General features: G+C 45.2%; 1 protein-coding gene across 3 annotated transcripts in view; it reads right to left on the bottom strand.

Annotated features, from left to right (window-relative positions):
- The window catches only part of trappc11 (trafficking protein particle complex subunit 11), a 148691-nt gene that overhangs the window by 52528 nt on the left and 76163 nt on the right, over nt 1-20000 (bottom strand). For all 3 annotated transcript variants that reach the window (XM_077608649.1, XM_077608650.1, XM_077608651.1), the window contains exons 19-21: nt 10780-10905; nt 2301-2482; nt 2023-2171 (exon numbers count right to left, since the gene is read on the bottom strand). In XM_077608649.1, the coding sequence (XP_077464775.1) occupies nt 2023-2171; nt 2301-2482; nt 10780-10905 (457 nt within the window). The remainder of the gene's footprint in view (nt 1-2022; nt 2172-2300; nt 2483-10779; nt 10906-20000) is intronic.

Here is a 20000-nt window from a genome sequence, read left to right as displayed (position 1 = left end):
AATGGGGTGCAGGCTAAAGTTAAGGAGAGAGCACCGTTAGCTTTATTCATACACTGCTATGCCCATCGGCTCAATTTAGTACTGACTCAGAGGGCCTCAAAGCTTAAAGAATGCAAGATATATTTTGCTCATCTGAATGGCTTTGCTGCATTTTTTTCGAGATCGCCTCGACGCACACAGCTGCTGGACGAAATCTGCCAGCGGCGTCTGCCCCGTGTGGCACCAACACGGTGGCAGTACGCATCCAGGGTGGTCAATACAGTATTTGAGAAGAGAGTTCCTCTAAAGGAACTGTTTCATCACATCCTGGAGCATCATGACGAGTACGACGAGGAGTCTGTGCGGTGTGCTGATGGATTTAAAGCACGTCTGGATGATTTTGAATTTTGTTTTTTGCTTCACACATTTAATGGCATTTTTGAGCATTCAGACGTGCTTTTTTCAATACTACAGAACCACAAACTGGATGTACAGTTTTGTCTTACAAGAGTAAAGGAATTTTGTGCCTCAGTTGAACGCGAGAGGAGCCGATATGAGGAAATCTACGAGGCCACCGTACGCAGTGCGGGTGCTCCAAGCGCACGAAGAGGTCAAGCGCAAAATTCTCGCGTGCACTATCAACAACTTCACGACAGGATTCTGGACAATATTATTTGCCAGACGCGGACCAGATTTCAAGACCATGAAAGACTGATGTTTCTCTCCCTCCTCGACTCGCAGACGTTTCAGGAATACCAGGAAACTTTCCCACATGCAGCCTTCTCCACTTTAACGCAGAGCCACGGAACACGTTTCGATCTGCCTCGGCTAAGAACAGAACTGATAGTTATGTATGCCATGGATGATTTTGCAGGAAAATCTCCCACTGATCTCCTTGACTTCCTTCAGCAGAAAAATCTGAGTGAGAGCATGGGGCAGCTGTACACATTAGTGTGTTTGGCAGTGACCATCCCCATGTCCACTGCTTCTGTCGAACGGACGTTTTCAGCCCTAAATAGAATCAAAACTTATTCCAGAAATACAACAGGACAGACTACTTTCAGCATTAGCTTTGATGGCCATAGAAAGGAACTTCTTGATGGACCTGAAATGCACGTGTAATCTGTACGACAGAGTAATTGAAATCTTGAGGAAAGAAAGGAGGATGGATTTTGTGTATAAATAAAAAGATTTTTTGTGGAGTAAACTGTCTATTTTCTGAAATAATATTTAAATATTTGAGGTTATTATTGATTATTTTTATATGTGTCGCAGCTGTAGCTGCATTAAAGGTTTCATAGACATAAAATACTTATTGAGGGTTGGATTGATTCACACGTAGCACTATTGAAGGACCAGGTGTGAAATGCACCGCCCGCCACTGAGATATATATATATATATATATATATATATATACATATATATATATATATATATATATATATATACATATATATATATATATACATATATATATACATATACATATATATATACATATATATATATATATATATATATATATATATATATATATATATATATATACATATATATATATATACATATATATATATATACATATATATATATACATATATATATACATATATATATATATATATATATATATATACACACACACATTGGATTGGATAACTTTATTTATCCCGTATTCGGGAAATTTCGTTGTCACAGTAGCAAGAGGGTGAGGATGCAGGAATAGGAAAGGCATTTTAGACATAAATAGATAGGTAATAAGAAAGTTAATAAATAAATACATGAATAAATATATAAATAAATAAGCGTGTTGCTTAGCACATATATACACAAATGTACATGCATGCATACGGTAGGTCTTAACACTCAGCCATTTTTTTGTTAAAGAGCCTGACAGCTGATGGGAGGATCTATATATATATATATATATATATATATATATATATATATATATATATATATATATATATATATATATAAATATATATATATATATATGGTAATGTAATGTCATTTGTAAGTCTGTATTTGTATATGTTTACCTGGTTTGAGTCCTGCAGTCAGTTTCATATCCTTGGCTACACCCACTTCTAGTGATTCGACAGTCAGGTGAATACAGTGCATCTCATTGCTGAGAGCAGGAGACCGATGGCTCAGCTCTACAGAGATCTTGGGAACTCTGGAGATAATCCTGGAGATAATCCTGGACATCACATTACAAACATTGAAATTCCGATTACAACATACGGTTACATTAAGTAGATGGTATAGTGTGGTATTATGATTTTAATTGACAATGACTGCACTATCTCAGTTTTACATTGCACTTTGTAGAATGTTCATGCTTTCCAAATCCAAGTGTTCCTCAGAATCAGTGCAACAGGATGACTTTTTAGACTGCAGGAACTCTTGGGTAGTGGCTGCATCTCCTCCTGCGCCTCTCCATCTCAAAAATACACGGCGACCACTGTAATCGCCAAGCATGACCTCTATCCCTGTCATCTGAGGGAAAATTAAAATGTAATATGAAATTTAACGCGTTTATTGGAGAAAAAAAAAATCAAAAATTCAATCCAGGCCACTCATTCTTAACATGGCCAAATACAGTATTTGGTTGACTTTTCCAGTTCTACAAATGAGCATACAATGTGAGAAATACATATAATGAGAGATCAGACTGTTTTTCTTTTTTTTATCAACAAGAAAATACAAATGCTTATCCCTGCTTTCATCAGCGGTTAAATAATAGGCGATTAATCACTTATCAATTGAATCTAAAATTTGAAATTAAATCTTGCTGCTTCAATTACCATATTTATTCGCATATAACCCGACAAAAAAGCCTAGCATGATGAACGCCAAACTCTTTATATCAGAGTGTACCTTTTACCTCAATAAAGCATTATCAAACTTAGTTTTGCTCGTGCTGTCTTTAAAAAATACGCTAGCGGCTATCCTAACGTAGGTATGCTAGCGGCTAGCCTAGTGTCATGCTAGCGCCTTTTCCGAGGAACCACCAAATGTATGGACCAAATGTGTTATTAGAGTAAATATTTCCAAGGAACAATTTGAAAGGAGACGGAATAGTTGCTCTGTTCCTGGCTATTGTGATAAGCGAGGGAAGTTCACACCTTTTTGTTCTGAACTCATCTCCTTGGAACAGGACATGACTTGAGTTACATCAATTTGTTCATTTGCATATAGTCTTAAAAGTGAACATGCCCTGAGAGCAGGGCCCTCTCTGAGACCCGGAAACCACTGATGGGTGGAAGAAGAGGGGGCCCAGACTGGCCTGTATTGTCCAAATGTTCTGTCTATGTGTATTTTAATTTGTGTTATTGTTCTATGTTGTGTTCACTTTGAAATATTGTCTTGGAATCAAGTTTGAACTGTCCACTTAAGAGAATAAAAGAATTTGCGAATAGAAGAAGCCTAGCTGTTCATTGCAGCACACAAAAATAGCTCTCTTTTACAATATGCAACGCGATACACAGTGAATGAATTGGGAGTTCTTGATTACTATGCGTTTTATAAGTTATTTAATTGCTGTAAAGGGCAGTTAAAATATTAAACCTGATGAACAGGGTGTGGTTGAATTTTATTAATAAATAGAAATGTGTTAATTTGTTTCGGAATATTAATTGATGTGAATGTAACTATTGGAGAAAACGAGAAAGCTGATTTTCAGAGGAGAAACAGCCCGGTTTGCCTTTTGTATTTTTTCTATTTTTAGTTTACATGATTTTTGTTTGTATCATTTTATTGTCTTAGAATCAAGTCTTTCTTATGTTCACTGGTAAGAAGTAAGGAATTTGCATATGGAGGAAGCCAGTTTGGCTATTTATTACAGTGAAAAAAGGTTTGATTTCGTGTATGTTTAGTTAATTTGTGATATTGCAGAAAATATATAGTTCTTGATCTTAACAAGGAAGTAATGATCATAATAGAATACCACCTAACATACTTAATTTTGACTGATTAGGGCAGGGGTGGCAAAACCGGTCCTCGAGGGCCGCTGTGGGTGCAGGTTTTTGTTCCAAACAATCCAGCACAGACACTTTGACCAATGAGATTTCTGCATAAAACAAGAAGCACCTGACTGCAATCCATTGATTGCACTAGTAGGATACCAGATTGGTGCAAAGGTGTCCTCTTGATGGGCTGGAATGAAAACCCGCACAAACTGTGGCACTTTGTGGAATAGTTTGACCACCCCAGGATGAGGCATTTAGATTTTCACAAACTATAGTGATGGAATAAGTAAGATTATTGTGATTTTGAAATTGCCTGAATGCATACCTGTCAACCTCTGCCGATAACTGCCCTTATAAATGATTATGATTCCCCTTACAAACCCCCAAAAAACCTTAAAAACACCGTACGACTCGTACGGTGTTTGTAAGGCTTTTTGGAGGTTTGTAAGGGGAATCATAATCATTTATAAGGGCAGTTATCGGCAGAGGTTGACAGGTATGCTGAATGGCAAGGAAAATAACTATATACAGTTGTGGTCAAAAGTTTACATACACTTGTGAATAACATAATGTCATGGCTCTCTTGAGTTTCCAGTTATTTCTACAACTCTGATTTTTCTCTGATAGAGTGATTGGAACAGATACTTCTTTGTCACAAAAACATTCATGAAATTTGGTTCTTTTATGACTTTATTATGGGTTAACAGAAAAAGTGATCAAATCTGCTGGGTCAAAAATATACATACAGCAACAAGAATTAGCAATTTTGGTGACTTAGAAAGTTGTGTCAGTAAAATCAGATTCATAGCATGGCCTCTTAACTTCTTGGGTGATTATGAGTGACTACAATCAATCAATCAAATCAAATCAAAAGCCTTTATTGTCATCATACACAGCTGCGTATAACGAAATTGGTGGTGCTACTCCAAGCTTTTCAATGGTGACTTCTCTGAGGCCATTTAAATAGAGCTCATTGGATGCAAACGCCCACAAACGCTACAATGGGAAAGTCAAAGGAGTTCAGCATGGATCTGAAAAACGAATCCTTGACTTGAACAATCCAGGAAAGTCACTTGGAGCCATTTCAAAGCAGCTTCATGTCCCAAGAGCAACAGTGCAAACAATTGTTTATAAGTATAAAGTGCATGGCACTGTTTTGTCACTGCCACGATCTGGAAGAAAACGCAAGCTATCACCTGCTGCTGAGAGAAAATTGGTCAGGAGGGTGAAGATTCAACCGAGAATCACCAAAAAGCATATCTGCCAATAATTAGAAGCTGCTGGAACACAGGTGTCAGTGTCCACAGTCAAGCGTGTTTTGCATCTCGATGGACTGAGAGGCTGCCGTGCAAGAAGGAAGCCCTTGCTCCAAAAGCGGCACCTTAAAGCTCGACTGAAGTTTGCTGCTGATCACATGGACAAAGATAAAACCTTCTGGAGGAAAGTTCTGTGGTCGGACGAAACAAAGATCGAGCTGTTTGGCCACAATGCCCAGCAATATGTTTGGAGGAGAAAAGGTGAGGCCTTTAACCCCAAGTACACCATGCCTACCGTCAAGCACGGTGGTGGTAGTATTATGCTGTGGGGCTGTTTTGCAACCAATGGAACTGGTGCTTTACAGAGAGTAAATGGGATAATGAAGAAGGAGGATTACCTTCAAATTCTTCAAGATAACCTAAAGTCATCAGCCCAAAGATTGGGTCTTGGGCGCAGTTGGTTGTTCCAACAGGACAATGACCCCAAACACACATCAAAAGTGGTAATGGAATGGCTAAATCAGGCTAGAATTAAGGTTTTTGAATGGCCTTCCCAAAGTCCTGATTTAAACCCCATTGAGAACTTGTGGACAATGCTTTAGAAACAAGTCTATGTCAGAAAACCATCAAATTTAACTGAACTGCACCAAATCTGTCATGAGGAGTGGTCAAAGATTCAACCAGAAGCTTGCCAGAAGCTTGTGGATGGCTACCAAAAGCACCTAATTGAAGTGAAAATGGCCAAGGGACATGTTACCAAATATTAGCGCTGATGTATGTATATTTTTGACCCAGCAGATTTGATCACTTTTTTCTGTTCACCCATAATAAAGTCATAAAAGAACCAAACTGAATGTTTTTTGTGACAAAGAAGTATCTCTTCCAATCACTCTATCAGCGAAAAATCTGAGTTGTAGAAATAACTGGAAATTCAAGAGAGCCATGACATTATGTTCTTCACAATAAAAAATGTATTTTAACTTTTGACCACAACTGTAATTAGGGTACGACACTGTTAGAATACAATTAATAGAGATTGGTATGTTTTGATTTCATTTTGGTATGTGACAATGTTATATATGTTGAGAGTCTGCATTTTTAATCATTTGCTTAATTTTATTCTTGCGGAGTGGAGGATCTTTGTATTTTTCCCCAGATGTGTGGTTCTTGATAAAAAGCAGTTTGCCTCAGCTGTTTGTGGATCTGGCTGAAGAGTTACTTTTTCATGGTTTATTTTTTCTAATATTGATGTTGTGCTTTATAGTACTGTCTATTCAGGTGTGAATTTCATATACTGTTGAATTCTATCATAGGCACTACTGATTACTCATTTATACAAAATTAGCATTGCTTTTGAAAATCTTGCACAATGGAAAATTTGATTGTTTCTTTCATGGTTTCTTTTACTACTTTATATTCTTCTTGTTTTTACTTAATTGCATGTGTGAGAGCTATGCTTAGGAGATTTATTTTTAGTGTTAATAACTAGAATATTTCTGCTTTTCTGATTTGCTCATTCAGTGTTCTCCTACCGACTCTCCTTCACATGGTTCTTTTGATGCTGTTCTTATGGAGGATTACGAAATCATGTCGGTGACCCATGGTTGATTTGCTTTGAATGTGGACATTTATTGCTTAGGGGCCTAGACTGAGATCGCGGACCGCTAGAAGAAGAGGAGGAAGAACGACAAGATGAACTTCAGTGGCGGACCAACTGGTTGAACAGGATTAGATTTTTTATATTTTCTTTCTAGCTTTTTTTTGTTACAATGATGAAGTAGTGTGTTAAGTATGTTTTTTTTCTTTAATGTGTACGTCAAAATTGCAAAAGCTTTTTTAACCATACTGAAGGTTTTGATGTGTTAATTTTATTTGACTAATAGTTTGTTACACAGTTTTGACTGTAAACAGGGAGTCTGTAACATCTTTAAAATATACATTCCCATTTGTGTCATTAAAAAGATATTTTCTCTCCAGAATGGAGGATTTATTTGTAGGACCGTATTTATTTGATTATAACGTGCACCCGTGTATAACGTGCACCCTTAATTTGTGACTAAAAATTGGTATATTTTTTTTAAATCTTTTTCTCAGCTCACACCAAGGATTGCACCGGTACTCATTCATTCATTCATCTTCCATTCAACACATACTCGAAAGGGTTGCGGAGGTTGGTGGAGCGTAACCAGGCTGTCTTCGGGCGAAAGGCAGACTACACCCTAGACTGGTCTCCAGTCAGTCGCAGGGCACACAGAGAGATAAACGAACATCCGCACTCCAAATATTACCACCACCAGTGGGAATTGAGCCCGTGCCTGCCCGCACCAAAGTCAGGCGAGTGAACCTCTCTACACTACGAGGCGGCTGCACCGGTACTAGTAGCCGGCAAATGCTGAACACATGTAGCCATGACAAAACTTTTATTTACAACATATGGTACAGAAACCTGGTAAAACAAACTACTAGTTTGAACACGATTATCAAATGGAATTTACAATTTTAAATCCTTCAAGTCTAATTCATCATCATATTTTCATAAAAATTTTCAAAGTCTGATTCATCATTATCAGATTCACCAAACAATTGATTCCATTCTTCTTGAGTTATTTTTTCTAAGTGTGAGCACCAGCCAATAGAACAGGCTCTCGCGCCCCATCTGGCGGACAAAGACAGGTTTTTACGTCTCCCATTAGAAGGGCTGGCGAGGGGACTTTTTTGGCACAAAATTTTGCGCGTTATACTCGAATAAATACGGTATACGACCGTTCGTCATACGGAATGCTCGTCTTACGGGGGAAATTTCGATCGAATAATTCGCCCGTGATGCAGTCAAAATTTCATGATGCGACCAAGCCAGGTCGCCATGGCATTTTTTTGTTTTTGCATCTCTTTCGTGTAAAAAATATGTCTACGAGCACTGGTGGGCGGACTTTGCATTTCCACACCCGTTTTCCCCCCACTTGGTCTACATTTACATACCAGGTAAACAATACGTATTACAATGGATCGGCAAAGTTTTGCTAAGAAAAGGCGACCGTTGACAATGCACATGAAACGCGAAATAATTGAAAAACATGAGCGTGGGGTACGTGTTACCGAGCTCGCTCGGCAATACGAGAGGAATACGTCAACCATATCCTCCATCCTTAAGCAGAGGGACGCAATTAAGGAGAAGAGGCCGACCAAAGGACTATCTATCATTTCCCACCGGCGCAGTGACATTCACGACGAGATGGAGAACCTTCTTTTATTGTGGATAAAAGATAAACAATTAGCAGGAGATAGCCTGGCCGAGTCTACCATTTGTGAAAAAGCCAGCCGAATTTACATAGATTTGATATCAACGAAAGGAGAGCCTTCAACAACTTCACAAACATTTAAAGCGAGATGTGAATGACCTAATCGCCGAGGACCACGAAGAACTCATGACACAGGATTTAATCGACCTACAGGAGCGTGAACATTTGTTGCCGGAACTTAGTAGCGAGGAGGCGGTGGAAGAGGCGGCTACAAAAGATATCAAAAACATGCTCGCGAAGTGGCAAGAGGTTTCGGATTTTATTGAAAAGACTCACCCTGACAAACTGGCAAGTGGTCGCGCATCATCGTATTATGATGACATTTGTATTCGACATTATCGAAATATTTTGAAGGGTAGACAAAAACAAACAACGCTTGATGCGTTTGTTTTGAAGACTTCGGCGAAGCGGCCAGGTGGTGTCAACCCGTAGAACTAAGTAAGGTAAAAAAGATTACAACTAATTTAGAATTTAGTTTTGTTTGAAGTTACATTAAAGGTTGAGTGTCTGTTTTTTTAGTTATCCAAGTTAATTTAAATTTGTTTGTTCGTTTAAGAGTGCAATGTTGCCGTGGAGAAAGTCACCCCGAACAGTCCCCCCCCCCCTCCGCCTCCGTGTGTGTTGTTCTCTCCCCTCCGCGAAATGTGTCTAATTTTACTCCTATTAAACACATTATTACTATCAAACCACTCGTTATTTATTACTTTGTTAATAGATGGTGAATTATAAGAAATAAAACATGTTTTCCAATCCAATATCCTGTTTTTGGTGTTTTCTTCAGATAGTTGGAACGAATTAATTTGTTTCCCATTCATTTCAATGGGAAACGTTCGTTCGAGTTACGAGAACCTCGTCATACGAGCTCAGTTCCGGAACGGATTAAGCTCGTATCTCGAGGTACCACTGTATATAGTGTATTTATAGTAAGTTTTCACTACTTAAAGCAAAGGAACATGCAGTACTGCCCCGGACTTCTGTTACGACATTCCTCCAATGACCAAAATGCTCTGTTCCACTTGCTCCCATGACATCTTTGGCAAATTGGTTCAAGGAAGAGTGGACATTGATCACTTATCTGCCACAAGTTTTAAAGAATAGGAAAATTGATTTGTCACAATGTTATAAGTACCATAAATTTCTTAAGCGGAGTCACAATGGTTGGCAAAAAGTTGACTGTAATACATTTGTGGAGAAGAATATTATGCACTGTCAATTGCTTGAAATTCATAAAAAGAAAGCTCATCAATCATCTGTGTGCCTTCGTCTCACTCTCTGACCGGATTATCTGTGTAGAGTAGGTGCCCCAGCGCTCGCTATCAACAAACGTGACGTTTATTCAATTTGCTGATACAAACGAGTGAATGGGAACATCCTAGGCATTAGCCCGAATTTCCAAGATCCCATTGTTGACATCTCAGCAAATTTCAATACTTGGTTTCAACTCTGCTTGAATGTGTGTTACAATACAATTATCTAATGCCACAAGACAGAGAGGTGATTTGGAGTTTTGCATTTAGCCGGATAACTGGGCGTGATCATTTCTCTTTTCTTCCTACTCTTTACTTTTCTTTGGCTCACTCACGGAGCAAGAATAGTGTCCAATCTCCTGAGGTTATCTAACTGATGCCAGATAGAGAGGCCTAATCTAACAAACGAGTTGAAACAACTTCATTCATTTTAGCAATGGATTAAGAATCCAGAATAATGATACCCAGTGGTAGGTAGCCTTACGCAGAAAATTACGAGTAAGGCGGAGAAAACTATTTTTTGGCAAGAAGGATGTTAGCTGTGGTACTTTGCAGGCAAACTGTTTAGAAAAGAATCCAAAGAATAAACATGAGCAGTGTATGTGAACAGAATGGAGAGGAATGATCAGAACGAAAAATGAAACCTCGGTTTCTAAAACCTAAAGTCAGCCTGGATAATTTCTTTTGAGCAAGACTGATTTGATTTGGTAGCACGTTAAAGTCTGTACAGTGTTACAAATGGCAATTTCAGTTTGCATTGCTACCGACTGGAACATACTACATACTGGGATTTTAAATGTAAAGAGACTAAACCTCTAGTAAATATACAGAGGTATGTATACCATGCACTGTTTGTGCGTGATTATATATTGTATATCGTTGTTGAAGAAATAATGAAGTATCATGTACATTCTGAGAAGAGGAAAAGGGAATCTAAATTGGATTAGATATATTTGTATAGCGCTTTAAAGGTACTCAATGCGCTTTGAGACTAATTCCTCATCCATCTACCATTATACTTACCTCAATTTTTTTACCAACATCTTTGGTTTTTGCCACAAATTTAAAGTCATAACATTTGGTTTTTCTGGGAAGAAGGGTTTTGGACTCCTGGCTTGATGTATCCAGCACACACAACTCATTGTACTCCTAGAAACACAGAAATGGCAAATATTTACCGCATTTACTTGCATATAAGCCACTTTTTTCGAACAAAAAAATGATGACTGAATCGAGGGTACGGCTTATATGCGCATAAAAACACGACATACAAAAAACTGCAAGTTGACGGCGCCATGAAACGATGACGTCACGACAAAAATGGCCGCTGCATGGGCGCGTGACGTCACGACGTAAGCGAATTTGGCCGATACTTTCATTCATTTCAAAATAAAGAAAAGATAAACAGATAAAACGCTAAACAAAATTTATTTTGACGTATATGAATGAAAATCAAGATAAAAACAAACTTATCTTGCATAAAACGTGAAAAAACTCACGTTCCCGTCACTGCTCGCTCGGCGCACAGCCATCTTACCTGGGTCCCGGGCAGCCAACTTACCGCGAGGGCGATGACGTAGAAACCTAGTTAAACGTGCTCTGACTGGCCAGACGCGAGTAGCCTTGATTTTGAAATAAAACAAAATTCCATTTTGATTGTTATAAATTTCCTGTTTTCTGTTGTTTTCATTTAAAGGCAGGTTATATCCTTCTTTTCGTTCAGGCAAAAATGTACATAAAAATGTAAAGGCAATTTTCAGGGTGCGGCTTATATGCACGCGCGGCTTACATATGAGTAAATACGGTACTTTTGACAGGTGGAATTTGTAAAGGAACAGTCAATTTATATTGAAAAATTATGATAGTAAAATAATTACAATACACAAACAGTAAGGGATCCTGTTAAACGGAAGGAGTCTTTTCAGACATTTTTGCACCGCAGGATTCTGGTGGCACCGGCTAGCTGGCCAAGCGACAAGCAGCTCTCGTGGTCTCTGAGGCAAAAATAAAAACCCAGACATGGGAGGAGTTTGGCAAGGCCATGGAGAATGACTTTTGGAGGACTTCAAAAAAATTGGGTCAGCAGTCCGGTGTCTCAGTGAGGGAAAGAAGGAAGCAATATGAAAAACCTTCTCAGTACCAAAGCCCTGTGGCTAATTGAACTCCACCCGGCGATTTAAATTATCTGGATGTTGTGGGGGTTTCTTGGTTTACAAGCCTGTGCAATATCACACAACCATCAGGGGAAAGTGCTTTTGGATTGGAATACTGTGGTGCTGATGGCCCTCTTTAAAAAGGGTGACGAGACGGGTGTGTTTGATTATAGGGAACTGCGCTCTATACCATGACTATGAAGATCTATTCAGGAGTACTGGGGAAGAGGGTCTGTGAGGAAGTCAAATCTCGGATTGAGAACGACCAATGTGGTTTTCACCCTTGTCGGAAAACAGTGAATCAGGTCTATACCATCTGCAAGGTTCTCGAGGGGTCTTGGAAGATGGAGCCCAACCAGCCTGCATGTGTTTTATGGATTTACGAAAAGTGTTCGACCGTGTCCCCCACAGAGTCCAAAGGGAAGTGCTCCACAAGCATGGGTCATTAGGATAGGTCCAATCAATTTATAACTGGTGTCTGTGTTTGGCCTACATCGCCGGCAGTAAGTCGGATCAGTTTCTAGAGAGGGTTTGACTTTGCCCAGGCTGTCGTCGATTCTGAACTTTTACGTACAGTATATCAAGGCGGACCCGAGGTTTTGAGGGTGTCTGGTTTGGTGGCCTCGGTATAGTGTGTCTGCTTTTTGTAGATGTAGTTCTGTTGGCCTCGATCTTCAACTCTGACTAAAGCAGTTCACAACCAAGTGTGAAGCGGTTGGATGAGAATAAGCACCTAGAAATCTGGGACCATGGTCCTTAGTCGGAAAAAGGTGGTATGTATGCCCTTTAAGAGTAAGGGATGTGGTCTTTCCTTAAGTGGAGGAGTTTAAGTAATTTGGAGTCTTGCACATGTTGGAGGGGGAAAAAAGCGGTGAGAATAAGCAGATTGGGATGGAATCTGCCAGTCTCTTGCGAAATTTTAGATTAGATTAGAACTTTATTTCGTCCCGCATTCGGGAAATTTCCTTGGTTGCAGTACCAAGACAGACACACAAGACATTGTAGACCTAGGTAAAAAAAAACTGGAGCCATACACAGGAAGTCCACAAGGTGGGGACCTGCTGCAGACTGAGACTGAGGTTAAATATCCAGAATCACTATTTCAAGCTGATCTGCACAGTCCCTCAGTAGTCTGGATGTTTTAAAGATCGCCGTCCTTGCCTAGATCCTCCTAAGATGTCCTATCACCTGATCATCAGCAGCGGAGAGCCCGGTGGGGGGCTTCAAAGCACACAAGCAGCCCAGAAAGCACTGGCAGCTCCTCCATCTGACCGGGGAGATATCTCAAGCTCCCATAACAATGATGGAATGCTCAGTCTGGAGCGTTGCCTCTTCTCGCGGCACTGCTCTTAGCTGATAACGCGTGCATGACAGCGGAGGCACGGCTGAACGGCTCCAAAGACGTGGGAAAGCATTAAGAAATATTAAAATGCAATTAAAAAGATGGAAAAGCAGCAAAAACACAAAACGAGCAAGAGCGGACGGAGCTACCGCTACTGGCTGCCACTTGAGCGGCGCCATCTTGGTTGCAGTAGCAAGAACGGATACAGACACAAGAAAAAGACATTGTAGAGTTGGATAAAACTGGAACCACACACAGGAAGTCTTCCACAAGGTGGAGAACTTCTGCAGACTGAGACCGGGGTTAAAAATATGCAGAGTCACTCTTCCAAGCTTATCTGCACAATCCCTCAGTAGTCTGGAGCTGAAAGATCAACTGTAACAGAGAACAACACCCTCAAATCCGTTTCCGGCCTGGTAAACACCGACAGCTCTTCCATCTTATCGGGGAGGGATCTCACTTTCCCCATAATAATAGATGGAATGATTGGTCTGAAGCGTCGCTTCTTCCCCCGGCACTTTTGTCCAGCTCTGGATTTCCAACGACATCGAGGTGTTGATCTTTCTGCTGCGTTTTGTTCACAGCTAATTCCATGTGTATGACAGCAGAGGCATGGCTAAATGGTTCCAAAAAAGAAGTAGCAGAAAGAAGCCAAGCTAACAGAACAAAGAAAGTTGTCAAAACATTAAAATAGAAAGTATAAAGTACAGAGTAAAGTAAGAAGGAATGTATTAAGGAATATTAAAATGTAATAAAAACAGATAGAAAGGCTGTAAAACACAAAAAAACATAAGAGAGAACAGAGCTACTGCCACCGGCTGCCGCCTGACGGCGCCATCTTGAAAAAAAATCTGCATTTGATTTTATTTATTTAATAAGGGACAACACATGTTAATGAACTTATTCAAATTCATGTTAATGAACATATTCAAATTCATGTTAGAACACATTCAAAATCATGTTAATGAACACGTTCAATTCATGTTAATGAACATATTCAAATTCAAGGTAATGAACATGTATACCGTATTTTCACGCCTATAAGGCGCGCATAAAAGTCACAATTTTTCTCCAAAATAGACAGGGCGCCTTATAATGCAGAGCGCCGGGCGCCGCCAAGCGGCGCCGAGCGGGAGCGCTCGCGGGGGCGCCGAGCGGCTGGCGATAGGGCTGGCTACCGGAAGCAGCTTATTTCCGGGTTCCGGTGCGCAGTGACTGCTGGGAAATATAGTTCTTCCTCGCTACACCCACATGCTAAAAACATGTTTTAAAAAGGCAACGGAAACAAAACTGAGTTCGGTAGTGCTTTATTTGGACATTTTACATTTTACTCAAGTCATCATCACCTTCAAATCCCTCAAACTCCTCATCTTCTGTGTCAGAATTAAACAATTGCCCGAACGAGCCTTCCAAATAGCCGGGTCCCCCCCTCTCTTCGTTATCAGAGTCACCGTTGCTGTGTACGCCAGCGATCATCCACTGCTCCCACGCCGCTCGTAACTTTGATTTGAAAGCCCGGTTGATGCCGATGTCCAGCGGCTGTAATTCTTTGGTCAAGCCTCCGGGAATGACGGCAAGCTCTGAGTTCATTTTCATGATCTGGTTTTTAACCATTGCTGTGAGATGAGCACGCATGGAGTCGCAAATCAAAACAGACGGCGCGCTGTCATATACGTCACGAGCGCCGCCGAGACTGGTTATGTGACGTATACCCAGAGCTTGCCGTCATTCACGGAGGCTTGACCAAAGAATTACAGCCGCTGGATATCGGCATCAACCGGGCTTTCAAATCAAAGTTACGAGCGGCGTGGGAGCAGTGGATGATCGCTGGCGAAAACAGCTTCACGAAAAGTGGCAGGCAGCGCCGGGCTTCTTACGCTACGATTTGTCAATGGATCGTTGCCGCCTGGGCAAACGTGTCTGCTTGCACGGTTGTTCGAGCTTTTGCCAAAGCCGGCATAATTTCTAAGGAGCCACATGGAAATGAAGGTGACTCTGATAACGAAGAGAGGGGGGGACCCGGCTATTTGGAAGGCTCGTTCGGGCAATTGTTTAATTCTGACACAGAAGATAAGGAGTTTGAGGGATTTGAAGGTGATGATGACTTGAGTAAATTGTAAAATGTCCAAATAAAGCACTACCGAACTCAGTTTTGCTTCCATTGCCTTTTTAAAGCGTGTTTTTAGCGTGTGGGTGTAGCGCCCAAGAACTATATTTCCCAGCAGTCACTGCGCACCGGAACCCGGAAATACGATGCTTCCGGTAGCCAGCACTATTGCGTTTCGATGTTAATTTATATATAATATATAAAATATATGCGTCTAATGAAATGGTGCGTGCTTTGTGTCTAAAATACAGAAATAGCACTCGTTACTGACACTGCGGCGTAAGAAACGATGCGCCAAATAGGTGTGAAAATACGGTAAGTAAATATGTAAAATTGTAGCTGAAGGAAAATTTCTATCTTTAGTCCCATGTGTAGGTCTGTCTGTGTCTGCCTGTCTGTGTCTGCCTGTCTGTGTCTGCCTGTCTGTGTCTGCCTGTCTGTGTCTGCCTCTGCCTGTCTGCCTCTGCCTGTCTGCGTCTGCCTGTCTGCGTCTGCCTGTCTGCGTCTGCCTGTCTGCGTCTGCCTGTCTGCGTCTGCCTGTCTGCGTCTGCCTGTCTGCGTCTGCCTGTCTGCGTCTGCCTGTCTGCGTCTGCCTGTCTGCGTCTGCCTGTCTGCGTCTGCCTGTCTGCGTCTGCCTGTCTGCGTCTGCCTGTCTGCGTCTGCCGGTCTGCGTCTGCCGGTCTGCGTCTGCCGGTCTGCGTCTGCCGGTCTGCGTCTGCCGGTCTGCGTCTGCCGGTCTGCGTCTGCCGGTCTGCGTCTGCCGGTCTGCGTCTGCCGGTCTCCGTCTGCCGGTCTCCGTCTGCCGGTCTCCGTCTGCCGGTCTCCGTCTGCCGGTCTCCGTCTGCCTGTCTCCGTCTGCCTGTCTCCGTCTGCCTGTCTCCGTCTGCCTGTCTCCGCCTGCCTGTCTCCGCCTGCCTGTCTCCGCCTGCCTGTCTCCGCCTGCCTGTCTCTGTCTCTGCCTGCCTGTCTCTGTCTCTGCCTGTCTCTGTCTCTGCCTGCCTGTCTCTGTCTCTGCCTGCCTGTCTCTGTCTCTGCCTGCCTGTCTCTGTCTCTGCCTGCCTGTCTCTGTCTCTGCCTGCCTGTCTCTGTCTCTGCCTGCCTCTGTCTCTGCCTGCCTGTCTCTGTCTCTGCCTGCCTGTCTCTGTCTCTGCCTGCCTGTCTCTGTCTCTGCCTGCCTGTCTCTGTCTCTGCCTGCCTGTCTCTGCCTGCCTGTCTCTGTCTCTGCCTGCCTGTCTCTGTCTCTGCCTGCCTGTCTCTGTCTCTGCCTGCCTGTCTCTGTCTCTGCCTGCCTCTGTCTCTGTCTCTGCCTGCCTCTGTCTCTGTCTCTGCCTGCCTGTCTCTGTCTCTGTCTCTGCCTGCCTCTGTCTCTGTCTCTGTCTCTGCCTGCCTGTCTCTGTCTCTGCCTGCCTCTGTCTCTGTCTCTGCCTGCCTGTCTCTGTCTCTGCCTGCCTGTCTCTGTCTCTGCCTGCCTGTCTCTGTCTCTGTCTCTGCCTGCCTGTCTCTGTCTCTGCCTGCCTGTCTCTGTCTCTGCCTGCCTGTCTCTGTCTGCCTGTCTCTGTCTCTGCCTGCCTGCCTGTCTCTGTCTCTGCCTGCCTGTCTCTGTCTCTGTCTCTGCCTGCCTGTCTCTGTCTCTGCCTGCCTGCCTGTCTCTGTCTCTGTCTGTCTCTGTCTCTGTCTCTGCCTGCCTGTCTCTGCCTGCCTGTCTCTGTCTCTGCCTGCCTGTCTCTGTCTCTGCCTGCCTGTCTCTGTCTCTGCCTGCCTGTCTCTGTCTCTGCCTGCCTGTCTCTGTCTCTGCCTTCCTGTCTCTGTCTCTGCCTGCCTGTCTCTGTCTCTGCCTGCCTGTCTCTGTCTCTGTCTCTGCCTTCCTGTCTCTGTCTCTGCCTGCCTGTCTCTGTCTCTGCCTGCCTGTCTCTGTCTCTGTCTCTGCCTGCCTGTCTCTGTCTCTGCCTGCCTGTCTCTGTCTCTGTCTCTGCCTGCCTGTCTCTGTCTCTGTCTGCCTGTCTCTGTCTCTGTCTCTGCCTGCCTGTCTCTGTCTCTGCCTGCCTGTCTCTGTCTCTGCCTGCCTCTGTCTCTGTCTCTGCCTGCCTCTGTCTCTGTCTCTGCCTGCCTCTGTCTCTGTCTCTGTCTCTGTCTGCCTCTGTCTGCCTCTGTCTCTGTCTCTGCCTGCCTCTGCCTGCCTCTGTCTCTGCCTCTGTCTGCCTCTGTCTCTGTCTCTGCCTGCCTCTGCCTGCCTCTGTCTCTGTCTCTGCCTGCCTCTGTCTCTGTCTCTGCCTGCCTGCCTGCGTCTCTGCCTGCCTCTGTCTCTGTCTCTGCCTGCCTGCGTCTCTGCCTGCCTCTGTCTCTGTCTCTGCCTGCCTGCGTCTCTGCCTGCCTGCCTGCGTCTCTGCCTGCCTGCCTGCGTCTCTGCCTGCCTCTGTCTCTGTCTCTGCCTGCCTGCCTGCGTCTCTGTCTGCCTGCCTGCGTCTCTGCCTGCCTGCGTCTCTGTCTCTGCCTGCCTGCGTCTCTGTCTCTGCCTGCCTGCGTCTCTGCCTGCCTGCGTCTCTGTCTCTGCCTGCCTGCGTCTCTGCCTGCCTGCGTCTCTGTCTCTGCCTGCCTGCGTCTCTGCCTGCCTGCGTCTCTGTCTCTGCCTGCCTGCGTCTCTGCCTGCCTGCGTCTCTGTCTCTGCCTGCCTGCCTGCGTCTCTGTCTCTGCCTGCCTGCGTCTCTGTCTCTGCCTGCCTGCCTGCGTCTCTGTCTCTGCCTGCCTGCGTCTCTGTCTCTGCCTGCCTGCCTGCGTCTCTGCCTGCCTGCCTGCGTCTCTGTCTCTGCCTGCCTGCCTGCGTCTCTGTCTCTGCCTGCCTGCGTCTCTGTCTCTGCCTGCCTGCCTGCGTCTCTGTCTCTGCCTGCCTGCGTCTCTGTCTCTGCCTGCCTGCCTGCGTCTCTGTCTCTGCCTGCCTGCCTGCGTCTCTGTCTCTGCCTGCCTGCCTGCGTCTCTGTCTCTGCCTGCCTGCCTGCGTCTCTGTCTCTGCCTGCCTGCCTGCGTCTCTGTCTCTGCCTGCCTGCCTGCGTCTCTGTCTCTGCCTGCCTGCGTCTCTGTCTCTGCCTGCCTGCGTCTCTGTCTCTGCCTGCCTGCGTCTCTGTCTCTGCCTGCCTGCGTCTCTGTCTCTGCCTGCCTGCCTGCGTCTCTGTCTCTGCCTGCCTGCCTGCGTCTCTGTCTCTGCCTGCCTGCGTCTCTGTCTCTGCCTGCCTGCCTGCGTCTCTGTCTCTGCCTGCCTGCCTGCGTCTCTGTCTCTGCCTGCCTGCCTGCGTCTCTGTCTCTGCCTGCCTGCCTGCGTCTCTGTCTCTGCCTGCCTGCCTGCGTCTCTGTCTCTGCCTGCCTGCCTGCGTCTCTGTCTCTGCCTGCGTCTCTGTCTCTGCCTGCCTGCCTGCGTCTCTGTCTCTGCCTGCCTGCGTCTCTGCCTGCCTGCCTGCGTCTCTGTCTCTGCCTGCCTGCGTCTCTGTCTCTGCCTGCCTGCGTCTCTGTCTCTGCCTGCCTGCGTCTCTGTCTCTGCCTGCCTGCCTGCGTCTCTGTCTCTGCCTGCCTGCGTCTCTGTCTCTGCCTGCCTGCGTCTCTGTCTCTGCCTGCCTGCCTGCGTCTCTGTCTCTGCCTGCCTGCGTCTCTGTCTCTGCCTGCCTGCCTGCGTCTCTGTCTCTGCCTGCCTGCCTGCGTCTCTGTCTCTGCCTGCCTGCCTGCGTCTCTGTCTCTGCCTGCCTGCCTGCGTCTCTGTCTCTGCCTGCCTGCGTCTCTGTCTCTGCCTGCCTGCCTGCGTCTCTGTCTCTGCCTGCCTGCCTGCGTCTCTGTCTCTGCCTGCCTGCCTGCGTCTCTGTCTCTGCCTGCCTGCGTCTCTGTCTCTGCCTGCCTGCGTCTCTGTCTCTGCCTGCCTGCGTCTCTGTCTCTGCCTGCCTGCGTCTCTGTCTCTGCCTGCCTGCCTGCGTCTCTGTCTCTGCCTGCCTGCCTGCGTCTCTGTCTCTGCCTGCCTGCCTGCGTCTCTGTCTCTGCCTGCCTGCCTGCGTCTCTGTCTCTGCCTGCCTGCCTGCGTCTCTGTCTCTGCCTGCCTGCCTGCGTCTCTGTCTCTGCCTGCCTGCCTGCGTCTCTGTCTCTGCCTGCCTGCCTGCGTCTCTGTCTCTGCCTGCCTGCGTCTCTGTCTCTGCCTGCCTGCGTCTCTGTCTCTGCCTGCCTGCGTCTCTGTCTCTGCCTGCCTGCGTCTCTGTCTCTGCCTGCCTGCCTGCGTCTCTGTCTCTGCCTGCCTGCCTGCGTCTCTGTCTCTGCCTGCCTGCGTCTCTGTCTCTGCCTGCCTGCCTGCGTCTCTGTCTCTGCCTGCCTGCCTGCGTCTCTGTCTCTGCCTGCCTGCCTGCGTCTCTGTCTCTGCCTGCCTGCCTGCGTCTCTGTCTCTGCCTGCCTGCCTGCGTCTCTGTCTCTGCCTGCCTGCCTGCGTCTCTGTCTCTGCCTGCCTGCCTGCGTCTCTGTCTCTGCCTGCCTGCGTCTCTGTCTCTGCCTGCCTGCCTGCGTCTCTGTCTCTGCCTGCCTGCCTGCGTCTCTGTCTCTGCCTGCCTGCCTGCGTCTCTGTCTCTGCCTGCCTGCCTGCGTCTCTGTCTCTGCCTGCCTGCGTCTCTGTCTCTGCCTG

Source organism: Stigmatopora argus, chromosome 9 (assembly GCF_051989625.1).
Source record: "Stigmatopora argus isolate UIUO_Sarg chromosome 9, RoL_Sarg_1.0, whole genome shotgun sequence".
NCBI lineage: Eukaryota > Metazoa > Chordata > Actinopteri > Syngnathiformes > Syngnathidae > Stigmatopora > Stigmatopora argus.
Note: the sequence above shows the minus strand (reverse complement) of the source record. Positions and strands in the feature narration are given on the sequence as shown.